This window comes from Vipera ursinii, assembly GCF_947247035.1.
Source record: "Vipera ursinii genome assembly, chromosome: 1".
In the NCBI taxonomy this organism is placed as follows: domain Eukaryota; kingdom Metazoa; phylum Chordata; class Lepidosauria; order Squamata; family Viperidae; genus Vipera; species Vipera ursinii.
Window position 1 is genome coordinate 355,788,750 of NC_139512.1, and position 23,255 is coordinate 355,812,004.

General features: G+C 48.4%; 1 protein-coding gene across 1 annotated transcript in view; it reads right to left on the reverse strand.

Moving 5' to 3' along the window:
* ULK2 (unc-51 like autophagy activating kinase 2) overlaps positions 1-23,255 on the reverse strand; it is a 129,566-nt gene that overhangs the window by 14,041 nt on the left and 92,270 nt on the right. The window contains exons 17-21 of the mRNA XM_083350341.1: positions 21,463-21,543; positions 17,300-17,589; positions 14,197-14,393; positions 5,480-5,592; positions 3,844-3,996 (exon numbers count right to left, since the gene is read on the reverse strand). Coding sequence (XP_083206467.1) covers positions 3,844-3,996; positions 5,480-5,592; positions 14,197-14,393; positions 17,300-17,589; positions 21,463-21,543 — 834 coding nt within the window. The remainder of the gene's footprint in view (positions 1-3,843; positions 3,997-5,479; positions 5,593-14,196; positions 14,394-17,299; positions 17,590-21,462; positions 21,544-23,255) is intronic.

Below are 23,255 nucleotides of genomic sequence, written 5' to 3' on the forward strand. Positions count from 1 at the left end.
GTTACCAAGACCTTGAACCTCACCCGGAAGACAACTGGTAACCAATGCAGCTCGCGGAGCAAAGGTGTAACATGGGAGTACCGGGAAACTCCCAAGACAACTCTCGCGGCCGCATTCTGTACCAGTTGGAGCCTCCGAGTGGTCTTCAAGGGAAGCCCCATGTAGAGAGCATTACAGTAGTCAAGGCGAGAGGTCACGAGCGCATGAGTGACCGTACACAGGGCATCCCGGTTCAGATAGGGCCGCAACTGGCGCACCAGGCGAACCTGGGCGAAAGCCCCCCTAGTCACGGCCACTATATGATCTTCCAGGGTAAGCCGTGAATCTAGGAGGACTCCCAAGTTGCGAGCCCTATCCACGGGGGGTAAGAGCTCACCCCCCATAGAAAGAGATGGAACATTTTGAATGTCCCGGGATGCCGGAATGTACAGCCACTCAGTCTTGTCAGGGTTGAGCTGAAGTCTGTTCCTCCCCATCCAGACCCGAACCGCCTCCAGGCAACGGGACATCACAGCGAGGGCATCACTGGGGTGGTTTGGGGTCGAAAAGAAAAGTTGGGTATCATCGGCATACTGATGATACCCAACTCCAAAACCACGAATGATCTCACCCAGCGGTTTCATATAGATGTTGAACAGGAGAGGCGAGAGAACCGACCCCTGAGGAACTCCACAAACGAGAGACCTAGGGGCCGATCTCTGTCCCCCTGCCAACACCGACTGCGTGCGTCCCAGGAGATAGGAGGAGAACCACTGAAGAACTGTGCCTCCCACTCCCAATCCCCTGAGACGCCGCAGCAAGATACCATGGTCGATGGTATCGAAAGCCGCCGAGAGGTCTAATAGGACTAGGACAGAGGAATATCCCCTATCCCGAGCCCTCCAGAGATCATTCACCAGAGCGACCAATGCCGTCTCCGTGCTGTACCCGGGCCTGAAACCCGATTGGTAGGGGTCCAGATAATCCGCTTCATCCAGGACCAGAGGGAGCTGATGCGCCACCACACTCTCGACAACCTTCGCAAGAAAGCGAAGGTTGGAGACTGGACGAAAGTTGTTCAAAACAGCCGGGTCCAAGGCAGGCTTCTTGAGGAGAGGTCTCACCACCGCCTCCTTCAAGACGGTGGGGAAATAACCCTCACTCAAAGAAGCAGATAACCGCCTGGAACGAGCCTCGTGTCCTCTCCCTAGCTGCATAAACCAGCCAGGAAGGGCACGGGTCCAACAAACATGTGGAGGAGCTCAGCCTCCCCATAATCCTGTCCACTTCATCAGGGGTCACAGAATCAAACTCTTCCCAGATAACATTGACAAGACCGCCCGTGTCCTGATCGCCTGACTCTGCCCAGCTGGAGTCCAAACCGGTCCGAATCCGAGCGATTTTATCCGACAGATGTTGACTAAATTCCTCGGCACGACCCTGCAAGGGATCCTCCCTCACCTCCTGATTAAGAAGTGAGTGAGTCACCCTAAACAAGGCGGCCGGGCGATTATCTGCGGACGCGATGAGGGTGGAGAAGTAATTGCACCTCGCCACCCTCATCGCTGCGAGATAAGACCTAATATAGGTTCTTAACCGCAACCGGTCGGGTTCGGATCGGCTAGACCTCCAGCAGCTCTCTAGGCCCCGTTTCCGACGCTTCATCTCCCGGAGCTCCGCGGAAAACCATGGAGCTCGCTGGGATCTGCGCCGGGTCAGGGGCCGCAAGGGTACAACCCGGTCAAGTGCCTCAGTGGCTGCCCTTTCCCAGGCTTCCACTAAGGCATCCGCCGAGCTGTGAGCAGTGGAGGCAGGTGGGGACCCCAGCGCCGCTTGGAATCTATCAGGATCCATTAAGCGTCTGGGGCGGTACCATCTAATTGGCTCCGTACCCCCACGGCGGGGGGTGGCAAAACGGAAGACCAGCCGCAGGAGATGATGATCGGTCCATGACAGGGGCATAATAAATGGAGAGCCCCCACCTAGATCATCCAACCACCGTCTAGATAAAAAAATCAGGTCAAGGGTGTGGCCTCCCTCATGAGTTGGCTCTGAAATTACTTGCGTCAGGTCCATGGCTGCCATGGAAGCCATGAACTCCCGAGCTAGCTCAGATGAACCTCCCAGGGATGGTAGATTGAAGTCTCCCAAAACTATAAGTTTGGGAAACTCAACCACCAAACTCAACCACCACAATCCTCCTCCTCCTCCTCCTCCCACTTCATTCCCTTCTAGAACTGATGATGTTACCTAGTTGGGTCATGAAACGTCTGCAGGAAAACAACCAAGATGAACAGGGGACTGGAGGCTAAAACATACAAGTAACGGTTGCTGGAATTGGGTCTGTCTAGTTCAGGGGTCAGCAACCTGAAACAGTGAAAGAGCCATTCGGAACCGGTTCCCTCACAAAAGGAAAAACTGGGAGCTGCAAAAAATGTGTGCGCATGAGCGTACATGCGCGCATAAAACAGGGTTTGACTGAAGAGTGGAGCCAAGGCGAGATATGCACCTACCCTGCATATTTGAATTGATTGGTTGAACTTTTTTAGTCCCACTTTTTTTGTTTTGGACTGCACATGGTAGAGGACTGGGAGCCGCATGCGGCTCCAGAGCCGCGGGTTGCAGACCTGTGGTCTAGTTTAATAAAGAGAAGGACGAGGGGGGACAGGATAGCAGCCTTCCAGTATCTCAGGGGCTGCCCCAAAGAAGAGGGAGTGAAGCTCTTCTCCAAAGCCCCTGAAGGCAGGAGAAGAAGCAACGGATGGAAACAAACTCTAGAAAGAGTGCAGAGAAGAGCTACAAAGGTGATCAGAGGACTGGAGGCTACAACATATAAGGAACGGTTGCTGGAATTGGGTATGTCTAGTTTAATGAAGAGAAGGACCAGGGGGGACATGATAACAGCATTCCAGTATCTCAGGGGCTGCCCCAAAGAAGAGGGAGTCAAGCTGTTCTCCAAAGCCCCTGAAGGCAAGACAAGAAGCGACGGATGGAAACTAACCAAAGAGAGAAGCAACCTAGAACTAAGGAGAAATTTCCTGACCGTTAGAACAATTAATCAGTGGAACGACCTGCCTCAAGAAGCTGTGAATGCTCCAACACTGGAAGTTTTTAAGAAGAGATTGGACAGCCATTTGTCTGAAATGGTACAGGATTTCCTGCCTGAGCTGGGGGTTGGACTAGAAGACCTCTGGAGGCAGGTAGTTCCACTGGTTAATTGTTCTGTCAGGAAATTCCTCCTTAGTTCTAGGTTGCTTCTCTCCTTGATGAGTTTCCATCCGTTGCTTCTTGTCCTGCCTTCAGGGGCTTTGGAGAAGAGCTTGACTCCTTCTTCTTTGGGGCAGCCCCTCAGATACTGGAGTACTGCTATCACGTCTCCCACTCATCCTTCTCTTCATTAAACTGGACATCCCCAATTCCAGCAGCCCTTCCTTATATGTTTTAGCCTCCAGTCCCCTGATCATCTTTGCTGCTCTTCTCTGTACCCTTTCTAGAGTCTCAACATCTTTTTTACATCGTGGTGACCAAAACTGGATGCCGTATTCCAGGTGTGGCCTTACCAAGGCCTTGTAAAGTGGTATTAATACTTCACGTGATCTTGATTCTCTCCTCTGGATCTTGTCCAGATGGGTTTGTGCTCCTGTGTCGTTTTCAAGGGGGAAAAAACCCACAACAACGAGAAAGTCCAGTTGTCTTTTGAAAAGCACCTTTAGGGACAACCATGCCCTCCACAGACATAGACATCCTTCTTCTGTTGCTTCAGGCTCCTTGGGAGATGGCTGCCTCAGAATCACCCCCACCTGGTCGCCGTCCAGTCAGAATCTGCCTGAGGACCCTTTGATCCGGAAGGAGTCGCTTCCTCACCTGACATTGTCCGAGCTCTCAGAACCATGTGGGTGCACGTCGGAGGGGTGGCGCTGTTCGGAGGGGATCCCACCGTGAACATCACTGCCCTGGAACTGGCTCCAACTGGCATGGACGGAGGTCCCCCGGTAGTGCCACAAGCCCCCGGGGGAGCTGGGGAGGAAAAATTAAGCGGCTTAGATCTCAGGAGAAGCTGGCTTATTGCAGAATGTAGGGCAGAGTTTCTCAACCTTGGCAGCTTTAAGAGGGGTGGGCTTCCACTCCCAGAATTCCCCAGCCAGCATACTTTTAAGATGGGCGGACTTCGATTCCCAGAATTCCCCAGCCAGGATGCTTTAAGAGGGGTGGACTTCAAGTCCCAGAATTCCCCAGCCTGCATTCTTTAAGATGGGTGGACTTCAATTGTAATAATATCGCTGTGGTGTGTGTGAAAGCCCTAATAAGCAGGCATATACATAGAATGAAGGCTACTGCTAAGCTTGTAAGCCGCCCTGAGTCTTCGGAGAAGGGCGGGATATAAATGGAATTAAAATAAATAAATAAAATAAATAAATTCCCAGAATTCTCCACCCAGCCTGCTTTAAGAGGGGTGGGCTTCTAGTCCCAGAATCCCCCAGCCAGCATACTTTTAAGATGAGCAGACTTCAACTCCTAGAATCCCCCAGCCAGTGTGCTCTACGACAGATGGATCTCAATGCCCAGAATTCCCTGGTCAGCATGCTTTAAGGTGCATGGACTTCAATTCCCAGTATTCCCTTTGCTTGAAGAAGGGCGGACTTCCATTCCATTGCTAGGTGTGGAATTCTGGGAGTTGAACTCTACCTACTTTTAAGCTGCCAAGGTTGAGAAACGCTGATCTAGCCTGTGAGAGAGAACAAACGGCTACAAGCCAGAACTTCAGCCCTTTCTCAAGAACACATCTCTCCGATTCATCCTCTACGCCAGAGTTCCCCAATACAGAACTAAGGAGAAATTTCCTGACAGTGAGAACAATTCACCAGTGGAACTTCTTGCCTCCGGAAGCTGGGAATGCTCCAACACTGGAAGCTTTTAAGAAGAGACTGGACAGCTGTTTTGTCTGAAATGGGACAGGGTTTCCTGCCTGAGCAGGTGGGGTCGGACTAGAAGACCTCCAAGGTCCCTTCCAACTGTATTATTATTAACGTGCTATATGCAACAGATGTATTTATACCTACACTCTTACATGTAAATATGAATCACTGTCCTTCTTGAATACCTAGCGGAAAGAGGAAGCTCAAGAGTTCACAAGGGCGAGGGTAATTGGAACGAAACTGCGACCGAATCTGGATTTTCTCCTTTGGATACCATGAAGCCCACCCCCTTCGGATACCACAAAGCCGCCCCTCCCCCAAGAAGGGAACAAGAAAAACAGGTCGTGGAGAGGAGGTGTAACGTCCCAGGCAATCCTGTGGACCCTGCTCAAACAACTCTTATATGCTGTGTCCTTGATGGGAGAGTAGGAACTGCCAATCATCTTTTCCTGCCGTCTTCATTTGATCCACCTGACTCCTGAGTTCTGGTACCCGACGTGAGGTATCTTTATGAACATCCCTCTTCCCCGTGGCAGGCAGGTGTGCAAAACAACATGCACCCCCCTGCCCCCCCATCGCCTTACCTGTGTCCATGGGCCGTTCGGTATTAAGGCTGTCCGTGCTGCTGCCCTGGTACAGCTGGCTGCTAAGGGCAGCCTTTGCCGGTTGGTCTGACAGCTTGCTGGTACTTACGGACCTGCGGAAGGAATAGAGGATATAATCAGGAAAAGGCTGGGTGGGGGTGGCGGGTCCAAGTTGGAGATGTGAATGTCTAGAGCAGGGGTCTCCAAACGTGGCAACTTTTGAGACTTGCAGACTTCCAACGCCGAGAATTCTGGGAGTTGAAGTCCACAAGAGACGCCTGGTTTAGTGCCTCTTCCTCCTCCTCCTCCCAGGAAATTGGGGTTCTCCTGATGGCAAAGAGCCCGATAACCCTGGAGTTAGGCTACTGTAGGAGGAGTGGCGGAAGCTGGAGGTGGAATTAAAAGAGGCATCAGTCTAGAATCCCTACATAGTCACAAAGTTCAACCCCCACCCTTGAATTCCGCTGACCCTTCTCTCAACTCCTACCAAAGGCTAATGGTTAGTTGAGAATATTCCTATGCACAGGTTCGCTGAATTGGACCTTCACGTGTGGACCTGATTTTTTTTCTTTTTTTTTTGTACCTCACACCTAACGTGTTTCCCCAAAAATAAGACCGAGTCAGTCAGTCAGTCAGTCTGTCTGTCTGTCTGTCTGTCTGTCTGTCTGTCTGTCTGTCTGTCTATCTATCTATCTATCTATCTATCTATCTATCTATCTATATCTATCTATCTATCTATCTATCTATCTATCTATCTATCTATCTATCTATCTATCTATCCATCCATCTATCTGCCTCCAAAAGAGGCACCAGGTCTTATTTTCGGGGTGGGCCTTACCTCACCTTTGGCTCCAACAGCCCTACCCAGCCGGTCCACTTCTTCTGGGGCTGAAGTTCTGCAGCTACATTCGGGCCTGAACTTTGCAGCCAGGCCTTTCCAGAAGGCCTAAGCAGCCGAGTACTGAGCTATGGATTCAATCCGTAGCTTGGTGCTCAGCTGCAGAGATCTTGCAGAACCGAGCTATGGACTGAATCCATAGCTCGGTTCTAAGTGGCAGAGGCCTTCCGGAAAACCCTGTGACTGAGAAATGCAGGCCTGGCTGCAAGGGAAGCCGGTGTGGGGCAGGTGGAGCAGCTCCACCCCCACCCCCATCCCTGACTGATTTTTAGCGGTGTGCCTCGCCCCAAAACTAGGGCTTACTTTTGGGATAGGGCTTATATTAGACCCACCCCAAAAATCAAGCTAGGGCTTATTGTTGGCATAGGCCTTACTTTCAGGGAATCATGGTAGTCATTTTAGCAGGAAAGTGAGGAAGAGAGCATGAAGCAAAAGGAACTTGCACAACCGTTCACCAGCTCTCAGGTGTATACAGTCTATCGCGCCATCAAGCCTGGTTTTACATCCACAACAGCTGGGTTAAAAGACACAGATAACCAGATTTATTTATTTATTTGATTTTATATACCGCCCTATTCCCGAAGGACTCAGGGCGGTTTACAGGGTGAGTTAAAACAATACAAATAAGTACACTTTAAAATAGAATTAAATAAAACTAGCCCACAATTAAACAAATTAAAATTAAAATTAAAAATTAAATTAAAATTAAAATTAAATTAAAACCCCCTCAGTCCAGGCCAGCAAGATCAAATAACCAAGTTTTCAGGTCCCGGCGAAACGAGCAAAGATCCGGGGCAGTCCGAAGCTCCATCAGCAGTTCATTCCATAGGGCAGGCGCGCCCACAGAGAATGCCCTCCCCCTTGGAACCATCCATCGGCATTCCCTAACTGGCGGAACCCTAAGGAGGCCCTCCCTGTGGGAGCGCACAGGACGATGGGAGGCTGATGCTGGCAGCAGGTGCTCCCTGAGATAATCCGGGCCCATGCCATTTAGGGCTTTATAGGTCATCACCAGCACCTTGAATCTCACCCGGAATGGAACTGGAAGCCAATGCAGCTCGCAGAAAGAGGTGTTACACAGGAGTATCGGGAAACTCCCATAAACTCGCGCAGCTGCATTTTGCAAGAGCTGAAGCTCCGAGTGGTCCTCAAGGGCAGCCCCATGTAGAGAGCGTTGCGGTAGTCTAACCGGGAGGTAATGAGCGCATGAGTGACTGTGCGTAGGGCATCTCGGTCCAAATAGGGTCGCAAATGGCGCACCAGGCGAATCTGGGCAAAAGCCCCCCCCTTATCACAGCTGTTTAGACCCACCATATTATGTTACATATTATCTACTAGGCCAGGTGCTTCTTAGCCCTCTCTGCTTAATTACTTGCCACTCCAGAAAGAAAGACCCTTATTATTTGATTCAATTTATGGCAGCCGCCCACTCCAGCAGACTCAGTAGACAGCTTGCCAAATTGAATACCAAGTGGAAAGCAATTTACAAAACCAAAACCCCACCCCATAGCTGTAGTTCTCGACTTATGACCGGCGGCTTAGGTGTCCACTTCACCTGTAAAAGGGGGACTTACAACCTGGATTCGAAGTTCTGATGGTTGGTCCCCCTCTGTGGTCATGTGACCAAGCTTCAGGCTGTTGAGAACAAGGCCGTATTGACGGCCTTTTGCAATGTCCTGGGGTCACATGACCGTATTTTTTATTTTATTTTTTTACAATGGGTTTACTGAAAACCAGCACTTCTGGGTTTTCGGAAAACCGTGCTCGCTGCGAACCGTTGGCTGATTTAACGACCGCCGTGTTTGCTTTATGACCGCCACATTCACTTTACAACTGTCACCAAATAGACTGTAAAATCAGCCGGGTTAAGCGACCGACCCATTTTTAAGACTCTTATGACAAACAAGCAGGCTACCTGTTATTCCATGATTCTGAGGGTCTCCTGCTTGAGCGGGGGGTGGGGATTGGACTGGAGGACCTTCAAGGTCCCCTTCCAACTCTGTTGTTCTATGATTCTGTAAGAGTCTCAATGCCTGAGCAGCGGGTTGGATTAGATGACCTCATAGGTCCCTTCCAACCTTGTTATTCTATAATTCTGCAAGGGTCGCCTGCTTGAGCAGGGGGTTGGACTAGAAGACCTCTGAGGTCCCTTCGAATCCCGTCATTAGTACGGTGACAGACCAGTATAGAGGTGGGGCATGGTTGTTTATTTTAGATAGCTGCTTTAAAAAAGTAGAGAGTCAGTTCTCGAAAAGGAGATCAGTTCAATTAACTTTGTTGTTAGTTGCGAAGTCGTGTCCGACCCATCGTGACGCCATGGACAACGTTCCTCCAGGCCTTCCTGTCCTCTACCATCTTCTGGAGTCCCTTTAAGCTCATGCCTCCTGCTTCGGTGACTCCATCCAGCCACCTCATTCTCTGTCGTCCCCTTCTTCTCTTGCCTTCAACCTTTCCCAGCATGAGGCTCTTCTCCAGTGAGTCCTTCCTTCTCCTTAGGTGGACAAAGAATTTGAGTTTCAGCTTCAGGATCTGGCCTTCTAAAGAGCAGTCAGGGTTGATCTCCTCTAGGACTGACCGGTTTGATCGCCTGGCAGTCCAAGGGACTCGCAGGAGTCTCCTCCAGCACCATAAAATAGAATGAATAGAATAGAATGTAGGAGAATAGAATAGAATAGAATGTAGAAGAATAGAATAGAATAGAATAGAATAATGAATAGAATAGAGTAGAATAGAATGTAGAAGAATAGAATAGAATAGAATAATGAATAGAATAGAGTAGAGTAGAATAGAATAGAATAGGTTGTTGTTAGCTGCGAAGTCGTGTCCGATCCATCGCGACCCCATGGACAACATTCCTCCAGGCCTTCCTGTCCTCTACCATCTTCTGGAGTCCATTTAAGCTCACACCTCCCGCTTCAGTGACTCCATTCAGCCACCTCCTTCTCTGTCGTCCCCTTCTTCTCTTGCCCTCCATCTTTCCCAGCATTAGGCTCTCCTCCAGTGAGTCCTTCCTTCTCATGAGGTGGCCAAAGGATTTGAGTTTCAGCTTCAGGATCTGGCCTTCTAAAGAGCAGTCAGGATTCATCTCCTCTAGGACTGACCGGTTGGATCGCCTTGCAGTCCAAGGGACTCGCAGGAGTCTCCTCCAGCACCATAGAATAGAATGAATAGAATAGAATAGAATAGAATAGAATAGAATAATGAATAGAATAGAGTAGAATAGAATAGAATAGGTTGTTGTTAGCTGCAAAGTCATGTCCGATCCATCGCGACCCCATGGACAACATTCCTCCAGGCCTTCCTGTCCTCTACCATCTTCTGGAGTCCATTTAAGCTCACGCCTCCTGCTTCAGTAACTCCGTCCAGCCACCTCCTTCTCTGTCGTCCCCTTCTTCTCTTGCCCTCCACATTTCCCAGCATGAGGCTATTCTCCAGTGAGTCCTTCCTTCTCATGAGGTGGCCAAAGGATTTGAGTTTCAGCTTCAGGATCTGGCCTTCTAAAAAGCAGTCAGGGTTGATCTCCTCTAGGACTGAATTAACTTTACAGAAACTAAAAAAAAAAAAAGCTTTTTGGATGAAGAGCGAACCGTTTCCAAAGGAAAAAAACAAACAAACGAACAAGAAAGTTCAGTTGCCTTTGGGGGGGGGGGAAATAATAAAAAAAAACCTTTGGGACAACTTTGACCTGGATGATAAGAGAATCTGCACAGACAATTTATTTTTTTAGAATCTTCTCAGAAGAAGAGATTTATCAGGGGAAGAAAAAAAAGGCAATGAAGCGAAAGACCAACTCAAACCTTGGGGTTATTTTTTAAACTATCCGTGGTGATAAGAAATGCAAAACACATTTTTTAAAAAAAAACAGCAACCCACGGGAAAATCTTACCAGGAAAAAGCAGAGTGTTTACTCACACCCAGCCTTTTATAAGCTACACGCTGCAGCAAATGCTGCCAGATGGGGAATTTTTATGGTTTTTTTTTTTAAATTTTTGGAGCTTGTTCTTTAAAACGAGGCTCGTCTACCGTCCCTCCTGCAGGATTCTCAGCTTCCAGAAAACAGCTTTTGATCTTGCTTTAAGTGCTTTAACATTTACGATCCATCGGGTGTGCAAGGACGAGAACTGGAACAATCTTGAAAACAGCTCTTTATTTATAGCTCTTCCAATCGATGTTAACTGCTTCCAGGCCTGACCACCGTAAATAGGAGGTAACAATTAACAGCCATTAGAAAAATAATAACTTCCACTTATCCAAAAAGAAAAAAAAAAGAATAGTGAAATTCTTGTTGCCAATTCAACGCAAGAGGGAGCAGCCTCGTTGCTTATTTGTTCCCAGGGCCGGCTGGAAGAGTCAAAGAGTTTTTTATCAGCAATCTTAAAACCTAACGGAGTGATTATGCGTTGTTGACTCTCCGCAACTAACCTAGATAAGATTTTCTCCATGATGGTCTGATCTCTCACCTGGTCCATCAAACCAGGGACACCAGAGTCTATCCACCCAGCCCCTTAAGATACAGAAAGCACATAATGGGCCCTTTGGATCTATGGGTATAAGTCAGGGGTCTTCAAACTTGGCCCGTTGATGACTTGTGGACTTCAACTCCCAGAATTCCTCAGCCAGGCACGCTGGCTGAGGAATTCTGGGAGTTGGAAGTCCACAAGTCATGAAAGGGCCAAGCTGGAAGACCCCTGTCTTAAAGCATCCTGGCTGAGGGATTCTGGGAGTTGAAGTCCACAAGTCATCAAAGGGACAAGTTGGAAGGTCCCTGTCTTAAAGCATCCTGGCTGAGGAATTCTGGGAGTTGAAGTCCACCAGTCATCAAAGGGCCAAGCTGGAAGGTCCCTGTCTTAAAGCATCCTGGCTGAGGAATTCTGGGAGTTGAAGTCCACAAGTCATGAAAGGGCCAAGCTGGAAGACCCCTGTCTTAAAGCATCCTGGCTGAGGAATTCTGGGAGTTGAAGTCCCCAAGTCCTAAAAGGGCCAAGTTGGAAGACCCCTGTCTTAAAGCATCCTGGCTGAGGAATTCTGGGAGTTGAAGTCCACAAGTCATAAGAGGGCCATGTTGGAGGACCCCTGTCTTAAAGCATCCTGGCTGAGGAATTCTGGGAGTTGAAGTCCACAAGTCCTAAAAGGGCCAAGTTGGAAGACCCCTGTCTTAAAGCATCCTGGCTGAGGAATTCTGGGAGTTGAAGTCCACAAGTCATAAGAGGGCCATGTTGGAGGACCCCTGTCTTGAAGCATCCTGGCTGAGGAATTCTGGGAGTTGAAGTCCACAAGTCCTAAAAGGGCCAAGTTGGAAGACCCCTGTCTTAAAGCATCCTGGCTGAGGAATTCTGGGAGTTGAAGTCCACAAGTCATCAAAAGGCCAAGTGGGAAGACCGCTGGTATAAGTAGTCCTCTACTTACACCGAAAACTGAGCCCAAAATTTCTACCGCTAGGCAAGACAGCTGTGAGTTTTGCCCCCCTTTTATGACCTTCTCTTGCCTTTGGTGTTAAATGAATCACTGCAGTTATTAAGTTAGTAACAGAGTTGTGAAGTGAATCTGGCTTCCCATTGATTTTGCTGGTCAGGAGGTTGCAAAAGGGGATCACGTGACCCCCTGGGACGCTGCGACCATCATAAATACGAGGCAGCTGCCAAGTGCCCGAAGTTTGCTCATGTGACCCTCGGGATGCTGCAGAGGTCGTAAGTGTGAACATCGGTCATAAGTCACCTTTTTCAGAGCTCTTATAGTTTCACACAGTAACTAAACACATGCTTGTAAGGCGAGACCTAGCTATACAAAATTACAAATACAGGTCGACCTCAAATTTATGGCAGACGTGTCAAACACAAGGCCCAGGGGCCGGATCCGGCCTGCGAAATGGTTTCATGCGGCCCGCGAAGCCATCCTGGAAACAGTGAGGGAACGGCCCCCACTGCCTCGGCCCTGGCCCAGAGACCCTCCTTCCGCCAGAGACCCTCAGATCTGTCCCACTCCTGCCCAGGCCCCCCCATAGGCATCCTTGGTGCGAACGATGTAGAGCTGGCCACGCCCACCCAGTAGGCCATACGCACTCTAGCCACACCCACCCAGTAGGCCACGCCCACCCTGGCCACGTCCAACCAGCCCTGAGGGCAACCGCAATGCTGATGCGGCCCTCAATGAAATTGAGTTTGACATCCCTGATTTATGGGCACATTGGGACTGAAACGTCGGCCGCTAAGCGAGGTGACTGTTAAAAAGCGAATCGCGCCCGGTTTTCCAACTTTTGACTGTTGCTAAGTGGATCGCTGCAGTTGTTAAGTGAATCATGCAGTCCTTAAGCGAATCTAGCTTCCCCCACTGACTCTGCTGATTGGTTGGGGAGGTTGCAAGGGGTGATCAGGCATTCTGCAACCATTTTAAACAACGCCAGTTGCTAAGCGCAATGGGTTCTGATCACGTGACCATGGGGATGGCTGCAACAGTCGCAACTGCGAGGACTGATTTGAAGTCACTTTACCCAGTGCTGTCCCAAAGGTGCTTTTTTTTCAGGAGGCAACTTGACTTTCTTGTTTTTCCTTTGAAGATGTTTCGCTTCTACTCCCAGAAGCTTCTTCAGCTCTGACTGGATGGTGGGGAATGGAAGGATTTATACTCCTTGCAGACAGCTGGTCATTTGCATTGTTTTAGAGAGTCGTTGAGGCCACCTGGAAGTTTATCTATGTCCTGAGTAGTGCAAATGGGTGTGGAGCCTACTTGGAACTTCTTGGAAATGATTCTTCTAGTAACTACAACACAGTCCTTTCAGCAGTTCCAAGGAGGCTCCACCCCCATTTGCACCACTCAGGTGATCCCGAGAACACAGACAAACCTCCAAGTGGCCTCAACGACTCTCTAAAAAAGATGCAAACGACCGGCTGTCTGCAAGGAGCATAAATCTTTCCATTCTCTGCCATCCCAGTTGTTGTGATTCAGGGTCAGCCTGTGGGTTCGGCAGTTGGGTCGGACGATTCAGAGGAGGAGGAGGAGGGGGGTGTTGGAGAGCCTGCAGAGGACAGCCCTGAGGCTTCGCAGAGCCCTCAGCCAGGCCCCTCTCATCAGGTCACTACGCAGACCCAGCTGTGTGAGCCTGACAGCGTGGATGAAGATGACCCACAGCTGGCCCTGTTCAAGGATGCCCGACGCAGGAGGCAGTCAATCAGGAGTAAACAGAGGAAGGCAATGGGGCACCTTGGAAGGAGGCAGAGAGAAGCCACGCCTTGAACTGTTTAAAAGGGGAATGCGTGGGAGGGCTGGTTTGCTGAAGGCAACCGTTTGAATAGCTCCTGTTTCATGGTTCGTGTTTTGGTTTTGCTCTGTTTGCTCTGTTTTGTGTCAATAAATTTGGCAGGCTTAGTTCCAGCCTCTTGCCTTTTTGTAAAGGGGTTGTCCCTGCCTTTTCTGCAGGGCCGGTAGTAGGCTGGTACAGAACACCAGTCAGAGCTGAGGAAGCTTCTTGGATGAGAAGGGAAACGTCTTCCAATGGAAAAAACAAGAAAGTCCAGTGAAAAAGCAGCTTTGGGACAACCAGGATGACCTGGCATGACTGAGAATCCCCACAGACATTTAGCCGGTGCTATTGTTAACTTTTTTTGGTGGCTGGATGGAGCCACTGAAGCAGGAGGCGTGAGCTTAAATGGAATCCAGAAGATGGTAGAGGACAGGAAGGCCTGGAGGAACGTTGTCCATAGGGTCGCGATGGGTTGGACACGACTTCGCAGCTAACAACAACATTGTTAACTTTAACCGGTCACTAAACGAATGCTTGTAAGCTTGAGGACAGGCTGCACAATGTAGGATGGGGGATCGGTACCTGCCAAAGATCATCTTGCCGTGTTGATCTCTTGCCTGCTTCTCATTACTCTGTGCGGAGTGGAAAGGGGTCATCTCTCTGGTCTCCCCCATTTCCTTCGGCGGCGGTAGCAAGAGGTCCGAGGGTCCCTGCCGACTGACCAGGCCCACCAAGTTAGAAGACGCTTGGGTCTTGGGGATTTTGAAAGGAGCCGTTGCCTGGAGAAGGAGAAGAATTTTTAAATTACAGATGGTCTTCGATTTACGACCACAATCGACCCCCCAAATCTCTGTTGCTTGGGGAGACATTTGCTAAGGGAATTTTGCTCTGTTTTACGACTTTCCTTGAGTCAAGCTATTCTCCAAAGCACCTGAAAGCAGGACAAGAAGCAACGGATGGAAACTCGTCGAGGAGAGAAGCAATCTGGAATTAAGGAGAAACTTCCTGACAGTGAGAACAGTTAACAAGTGGAACAACCTGCCTCCAGAAGCGGTGAATGCTCCAACACTGGAGGTTTTTAAGAAGAGACTGGACAGCCATTTGCCTGAAATGGTATAGGGTTTCCTGCCTGAGCAGGGTTTGGACTAGATGACCTCCAAGGTCCCTTCCAACTTCTTCTTCTTCCTCTTCTTCCTCTTCTTCCTCTTCTTCCTCTTCTTCCTCTTCTTCTTCTTCTTCTTCTTCTTATTATTATTATTATTATTATTAAAGTTCTTAAGTGAACCACTGCAGTTAAGCTAGTAACAGGGCTGTGAAGTGAACTTGCTTTTCCCATCGACTCTGCTCGCCAGAAGGTCGCCAAAGGGGATCATGTGACCCCAGGATGCTGTGACCATTGTAAATATGGAGACAGTTGCTGAGCGCCTGAATTTTGATCCCGGGACCACGGGGAGGCTGCAGTTGCCGTGTGACAATTAAGTCCTAAGTCACTTTTCCCTGCTTTGACTTCGGTCACTAAATGAACTGTTATAACTTGAGGACTGCCTGTAGCTACGTGGACAGGTTCACACGTCCCTCTAAACCCCTTCAGAAGACCTGCTGAGCTGATTCACCTGCTACCTGACATAGGTTGGTTGGTGGTGAAGCTGCTGACCTATGTTACATGTGCTCCCGAGTCTGGCTTGTGGTCACACACCCACACACTCACTGCCATGGTCAACAGCCACACTCAAAATCATTTCCAAGTGAACACTGAGGCCCAACCAGTTCTTTAGAATAGACAAAGAGATCCAGTGACTTTAAAATTAACAGCAAAACTTTACTGATTGCCACGTACATCAGATATGTCAAACTCACGATGTCAAGTGACGTCGCGCAACGTATCGGAGCTTTTTCGCCATTGCCGGTAATGGGGAGGGTGTGGTTTCCTGGTGACACGTCCAGCCCACAGACCGGCAGTTTGACACCCTTGATGTACATTATAATTGTAGTAACCACGATAGGAACTTGGGAGTCCTAGTGGACAATCACTTCAATAGGAGCCAGCCGTGTGCTGCAGCTGCCAAAAAAGCCAACACGGTGCTAGGCTGCTTTGACAGAGGGAGAGAATCAAGATCACGTGAAGTGTTAATACCACTTTACAAGGCCTTGGTAAGGCCACGCTTGGATTACGGCATCCAGTTTTGGTCACCACGATGTCAAAAAGATGTTAAGACTCTGGAAAGAGTGCAGAGAAGAGCAGCAAAGATGATCAGGGGACTGGAGGCTAAAACATACAAGGATGAGTTGCTGGAATGAGGTATGTCTAGTTTAAAGAAGAGAAGGACGAGGGGGGAAATGATAGCAGCCTTCCAGTATCTCAGGGGCTGCCCCAAAGAAGTGGCAGTCAAGCTCTTCCCCAAAGCATTTGAAGGCAGGACAAGAAGCAACAGATGGAAAGTAACCAAGGAGAGAAGCAACCTAGAACTAAGGACGAATTTCCAGACAAGTGAGAACAATTAACCAGGGGAACCACCTGCCTCCAGAAGCTGTGAATGCTCCAACACTGGAAGTTTTTAGGAAGAGGCTGGACAGCCATTAGTCTGAAATGGTATAGACTAGAGTCTCCTGCCTAAGCAGGGGGTTGGACTAGAAGACCTCCAAGGTCCCTTCCCACTCTGTTATTCTCTTTCATTAGCTCTGCCCCACCTACACAAACCTGCTCGTCCACACTTACCCCCATCTTTCTCAACCAGGCTGCCAGGTAGGAGCCAGAGATGCAAAAGCCACCAAGTCTGGATCTAAGGGCCACTAACCCTTTTGTTCCCTCAAGAGTCCTTGCTTTGTCTGTTCTCAAGATTGGCAGTTACATTTGCCCTGTGGATTCTCAAGTCTGGGAACTGTTGGGTGGGATTTCAGGAGGGGCTTCCCATGCGCTCAGGCTTCCAATTCTTTTGTCTGGGTCCTGTGATTTTTTTTTTGCTTCCTTTGTTTCCTTAATGACTCCTTTCCTTCTTATCTACCCCCTGAAGGGATCTTTTAGACAAGGCAGGCTTGGCTTCTGGCTTATCTGCCTGCTTCATCTTTAGGCATGGCAGCTGCAGTCTAATCTCTCAAGCAGAAACCAGGGGACGGTGAGTTCTAGTCCTGCCTCAGGCATGCAAGGCAATGGGGTGACTTTGGGCCAAGCACCAGGAGACGGTGAGTTCTAGTCCTAGCTAAAGCATGAAAGGCAATTGGGTGACTTTGAGTCTATCACCAGGAGACGGGTGAGTTCTAGTCCTGCCTTAAGCCTGAAAGCCAATTGGGTGACTTTGGCCCAAAGTCACCTAGCCAGCTTTCATGGATAAGGCGGGGCTCGAACTCACAATCTCCTGATAATTGGCCCCAAATCACCCAGCCGGCTTTCAAGCCTAAGGCAGGACTAGAACTCACCGTCTCCTGGTGATTGGCCCAAAGTCACGTAGCCAGCTTTCATGCAAAAGGTGGGACTAGAACTCACAATCTCCTGATAATTGGCTCCAAAGTCACCCAGCTGGTTTCATGCCTAAAGCAGGACTAGAACTCACCGTCTCCTGGTGACTGGGCCAAAGTCACCCAGTCGGCGTTCATACCTAAGGGTGGACTACAATTCACGTTCCCCTGCAGGTGGTGCCTTCACCACGAAACTAAACCGGTTCTCCGCACGGCGGCTTCTAACACTCACCTTGGTGGGAGATCCGATGATGGTCGGCAGGGGTGTTTTGAAGAGCCAGTCCGAGCTCCGTGGAGATGACCCCATGTGTTTGGTGGGTGACGTCCCCAGGCTGACCGGCCGTGGGGGTTGGGGTGAATGGCCATAGCTGCAGCCCGTGTAGGATGGGCAGATGGGATCCGAGTGCTGCTTCCGGAGCTTCTGCTTGTTCTGGTAAATATCCGTCAGGGTGGGCGTGCTTTGTAGCCGAGCTCCGGTCAACAGGAGGGACTGTGGAGATTGCGACTGTATTGCCGAGGAACCTGGCAGGGAGGAACAGAAACGGGATGGGATTCAGGGCATCTGGGGAGCAACAGACTTGCGTCAGCTTTTTCCCCCCAACCCTGGCAGCTTTAAGAGGGGTGATCTTTTGCTCCCAGAATTCCCCAGCCGACCAGCTTTAAGATGGGTGGACTTCAACTCCCAGAATTCCCCAACCGGTATCCTTGAAGATGAGTGGACTTCAAGATCCAGAATTCTCAGCTAGCCTGCTTTAAGATGGGTGGACTTCAACTCCCAGAATTCCCTAGCCAGTAATCCTTGAAGATGGGTGGACTTCAAGATCCAGAATTCTCAGCTAATCTGCCTAAAGATGGGTGGACTTCAACTCCCAGAATTCCCCAGACAGTATCCTTGTAGACGGGTGAACTTCAAGATCCAGAATTCTCAGCTAATCTGCTTTAAGAGGGGTGGACTTCAACTCCCAGAATTCCCCATTCAGAATGCTTTAAGATGGGCGGTCTTTCACTTCCAGAATTCCCAGCTAGCACACTATAAGAGGAGTGGACTTCAGTTCCCAGAATTCCCCAGCCAGCCTGGCAACTGATGTACAGCCATGTTAAAGCATGCTGGGAGTTGGTCCACACATCTTAAAAAAGTTCCCAGGGTTGAGAACCTCTGATCTAGTTGGATTAGATCCTGATCAATGAGAATTGTGGGAGCGTGATGGCTGGGGAATTCTGGGAGCTGAGGTCCAGCCATCTTGAAGTTCCACATTTCAAAATGCACTGTCTTCTGCCCTTGACCTGAGGTTTTAGTCTTCCAGACTAGCTTTTGTGGCAATTCATGTCTCCAAATCTCAGCCCTGCTGAGACACCCCTAAAAGCAAACTAAGATCACGTCTCCCCTTTTCTTTTCGGACCTGTGGGAGGAACGCATACAGACCTACACACATTTGTCTTGCCCAGATCTGCTTTTTTTTTTTAAAAAAAAAAAGCAGTTCCTTTGAACAGGTGCTTTTTGGAGGCACTGGAATTAACAGAACAAATCAGAATTAACAGGGTTGGGAGGGACCTTGCAGGTTTTCGAGTCCAGCCCCCTACTTAAGGCCAGAGACTCTGTATCGTGGTTATGCAGTGTCTTCTTAAAAAGTTCCAGCGTTGGAGCACCCACAACTTCTGGAGGCAGGTTGTTCCACTGGTTAATTGTTCTCACTGTCAGGAAATTAATTTCTCCTTAGTTCCAGGTTGCTTCTCTCCTTGATGAGTTTCCATCCGTTGCTTCTTGTCCTGCCTTCAGGAGCTTTGGTGAACAGCTTGACTCCCTCTTCTTTGGGGCAGCCCCTTGAGATACTGGGAGACTGCTATCATGTCACCCCCTGGTCCTTCCTTTTCATTAAACTAAAAAGGTAAAGGTAAAGGTTCCCCCGCACATGTGTGCTAGTCGTTTCCAACTCTAGGGGCCGGTGCTCATCTCCGTTTCAAAGCCGAAGAGCCAGCGCTTGTCTGCGGACGTCTCCGTGGTCATGTGGCCGGCGTGACTAGACGCCAAAGGCGCACGGAACGCTGTTACCTTCCCACCGTAGTGGTCCCTATTTTCCTACTTGCATTTTTACGTGCTTTTGAACTGCTAGGGTGGCAGAAGCTGGGACGAGTAACAGGCGCTCACTCTGTTACGCGGCACTCGGGATTCGACCCGCCAAACTGCCGACCTGATTGACAAGCTCAGTGTCCTAACCCACTGAGCCACCGCGTCCCTTTATTCATTAGACTAGACCAGGGGTAGGCAACCTCGGCTCTTTTATGACTCATGGACTTCAACTCCTAGAATTCCTGAGCCAGCATAGCTGGCTCAGGAATTCTGGGAGTTGAAGTCCATGAGTCATAAAAGAGCCGAGGTTGCCTACCCCTGGACTAGACAGACCCAATTCTTCCAACCGTTCTTTGTTATATTTAAGCTAATTGTCTTTCAACTTTACTGGCTGGGGATCATGGACAGGAGAGTCATTCCAACCCGCCAGTCGTACCAGCCCGTTCTTTTCAAACCACCTGGTCAACAAAGGCAGAATGAATGTGATTAGAAAGAAAAAAAAAACTATCCACCCCTTGAGGGAGTGAAGGAGGCCAAAACAAAAAAAGAGAAAGCTCTGGTCATCCCAGTTCACCCAAGTGGCTAAAAGGAGGGCTTTCATCAGCTTCACACACACACACACACACACACAAAAGACAACAACAAAGCCCTCGCAGGTCAACTGGGGTGACAGCAGCGGCTTGTCCTCACAAGCCCTTCTAAAGGGGCTCACAAAAAGCCTCTGACCAGCATCGGAGCACATGTGCACCCAGAGAGATGCGTTCAGGCAAGAAAAGAGATCTCCAGGATCCCATGCCAATGTTTACAGATCACCCTCTCTCAAATGCTTCTATGCACTTCAGTCGTAGAGAGACAAGAGGTGGAATGCCTAGAGAAGCCCTGTTCTTGTAGGGTTTGGCTACCTAGCTGCAGTCAGTCAGTCTCTACCTACCTATAGATAGAACTCTCTCATCTGTCTATCCATCCATCATCTTCTCTTCTCTCTCTCTCTCTTCTCTATCTTCTATCTACTATCTATCTATCTCCCTATCATCTATGCATCCATCAATTCTCATCTTTATCCATTCAGCTCTCCCATCCATCCATCCATCCATCCTTTTACATCTTTCTCCATCATCTATCTCTCATCCATCCATCTATCCCATCTCTCATCCTTGCATCTCTCATCCATTTTTCATCTTTCTCATCTCTCTATCCATCCATCATCTTCTCTTCTCTATCTATCTTCTATCTACTATCTATCTATCTATCTATCTATCTATCTATCTATCTATCTATCTGTCTATATCTACCTATCATCTATCCATCCATCCATCCATCCATCCATTCTCATCTCTTTTATCCATTCAGCTCTCCCATCCATCCATCCATCCATCCATCCATCCATCCATCCATCCATCCTTTTACATCTTTCTCATCTCTCTCCATTATCTATCTCTCATCCATCCATCCCATCTCTCATCCTTGCATTTCTCATCCATTTTCATCTTACTCATCTCTCTATCCATCATCTATCCACCAATCTCTATCTCTAATCTGTCTATCTATGTTATCTCTTATCTATGTCTGTCTGTCTCTGTCTGTCTATCTATCTATCTTCCTTCTATCTAATCTCTTATCTATCTTCCTTCTAATCTATCTCCTATCTATCTATCTATCATCTATCTATCTATCTATCTATCTATCTATCTATCTATCTATCTATCTATCTCTACCTATCATCTATCCATCCATCCATTCTCATCTCTTATCCATTCAGCTCTTCCATCCATCCATCCATCCATCCATCCATCCATCCATCCATCCATCCTTTTACATCTTTCTCATCTCTCTCCATTATCTATCTCTCATCCATCTATCCCCCCCATCTCTCATCCCTGCATCTCTCATCCATTTTTCCTCATCTCTCTCTATCCATCATCTATCTATCCATACATACATCGTTTTTCATTTTTCTCATCTCTCTCTCTCTCTCTCTCTCTCCCTCCCCTCTATATCTCGTATCATCTCTCTCTCTTTCTCACATACACTGGCGGACGTACCATAATTTGGTTGCTAAAAGCCTTGGAGATATTTTCCATCCCTTCCGTCTTTCACAAAAAATGGAGTGCAAATGCTTGGAGACCCGGAGCAGAATTAACCTGTAATCTAACTGTTCCTCGCCCTCTTCAGTTATTTGAATTATCTCCACCAGCCTCCTGAACTGGGTGGGAAGACTTCACAATCCCTGGGCTGTTTGAGGCTTTGTACTTTTACTCCTGTAAACCCCTCCCTTAAAAATCGGATGGGGGGGGAGGGGAAGGGGACAAAAAGGAGAAACTGCTCACCTGAAGAGCTTCGGCCCCTTATTTCGTGGCCCTGCAGCTGCCCGCAACAGCAATGCCCAAGTTGTTCAGGTATGGTACCAACTGGTGGCGGAGTGAGAGAGAGAGAGAGGAAAGGAAATAGTAAAATCAGAAGAAAATCTGATTCAAAATCACCTTACAAGTTTGTAAAAAATAAGTTTGAACCACCGTCTCCCCAGTCATAGCCCACCATGACTGCTTACTGTAAACACTATACAGCTAGTCCTTGACTTACAACCATTTGCTTAGTCATAATCATAATAGTTAAAGTTGGAAGGGACCTTGGAGGTCATCTAGTCCAACCCCCTGCTCAGGCAGGAAACCCTCTACCGTTTCAGACAAATGGCTGTCCGGTCTCTTCTTAAAAACTTCCAGTGTTGGAGCATTCGCAGCTTCTGGAGGCAGGTTGTTCCCCTGGTTAATTGTTCTAACTGTCAGGAAATTCCTCCTTAGTTCTTAGTTCTCTTAATGACTGTATGAAATTTCAAGGGCTCTGAAAAAAGTGACTTGGGACGGTTTTTCACACTTATGACCCTTACAGCATTCAGGGTCAAGAGATCAAAATTTAGACGGGCAACTGGCATGAATTTACGACGGCCGCAGGGCCCCCAGGTCACGTGAAACCCTTTTTTGTGACTTTCTGACAACCAAAGTCAATGGGGGAAGCCAGATTCACTTAACAACCGTGTTATTAACGGAACAAAGGTCCTAAAAGGGGGCAAAACTCACTTAACACACGTCTCACTTAGCAACGGAAATTTTGGGGCTGAATTGTGGGCCGTACGTCGAGGACTACCTGCAGACTGCGCCCGGGCAGAAGAAGATCCAGAGGCACTCTGAACAAACAGGGCTATCTGGTGGCTTCTTCCCTTTGCGATTGCGGTGACACGCAGACAACCACGCACATGTATATCTCTGCCCTTTGGGTCCCGATCAGCGTACATCTGAGGACCTCACGGCAGCGCGACAGAACGCAATTGTTGCTACTCTCTGGGCAAGAGCTGTTTAATTTGTGCATGCTTCCATCTTGTATTTGGTATTTTAAATTTTGCGTCACGCGGTCTGCCTCGTTTTAACTATGGTGCTTCTGACACAAACAAGCAAACATCAAACCGTTTTAAAAAACTGCGAGATCCCACCATAGCAGCTAATTTTTCCTTTTTTTTTTACTTCCTCTTCGAAACGAGAAAGCCATTTGCATTTTGTTTCCGTAAAAGACCACAAGATGTCACCACATCTGTGCAGGTGGGTCCTCAGTTTAGAACCGGAATTCTTTTGCCATGGTTGTTGAACGAATCACCTGGCTGTCATGAGAATCCAGCTTTCCTCACCACTAGTAGAAAGCCCCAAGGGAAGGACGCAAATACCGTATTTATCGGCGTATAACACGCACCGGCGTATAACACGCACCTCATTTTAAAAAGGAAATTTCAGGAAAAAAACTTAAATTTCAAATAAATAACTATGGGTCATTAACATTACAGGGAGTGCAGAATTATTAGGCAAGTTGTATTTTTGAGGATTAATTTTATTATTGAACAACAACCATGTTCTCAATGAACCCAAAAAACTCATTAATATCAAAGCTGAATATTTTTGGAAGTAGTTTTTAGTTTGTTTTTAGTTATAGCTATTTTAGGGGGATATCTGTGTGTGCAGGTGACTATTACTGTGCATAATTATTAGGCAACTTAACAAAAAACAAATATATACCCATTTCAATTATTTATTTTTACCAGTGAAACCAATATAACATCTCAACATTCACAAATATA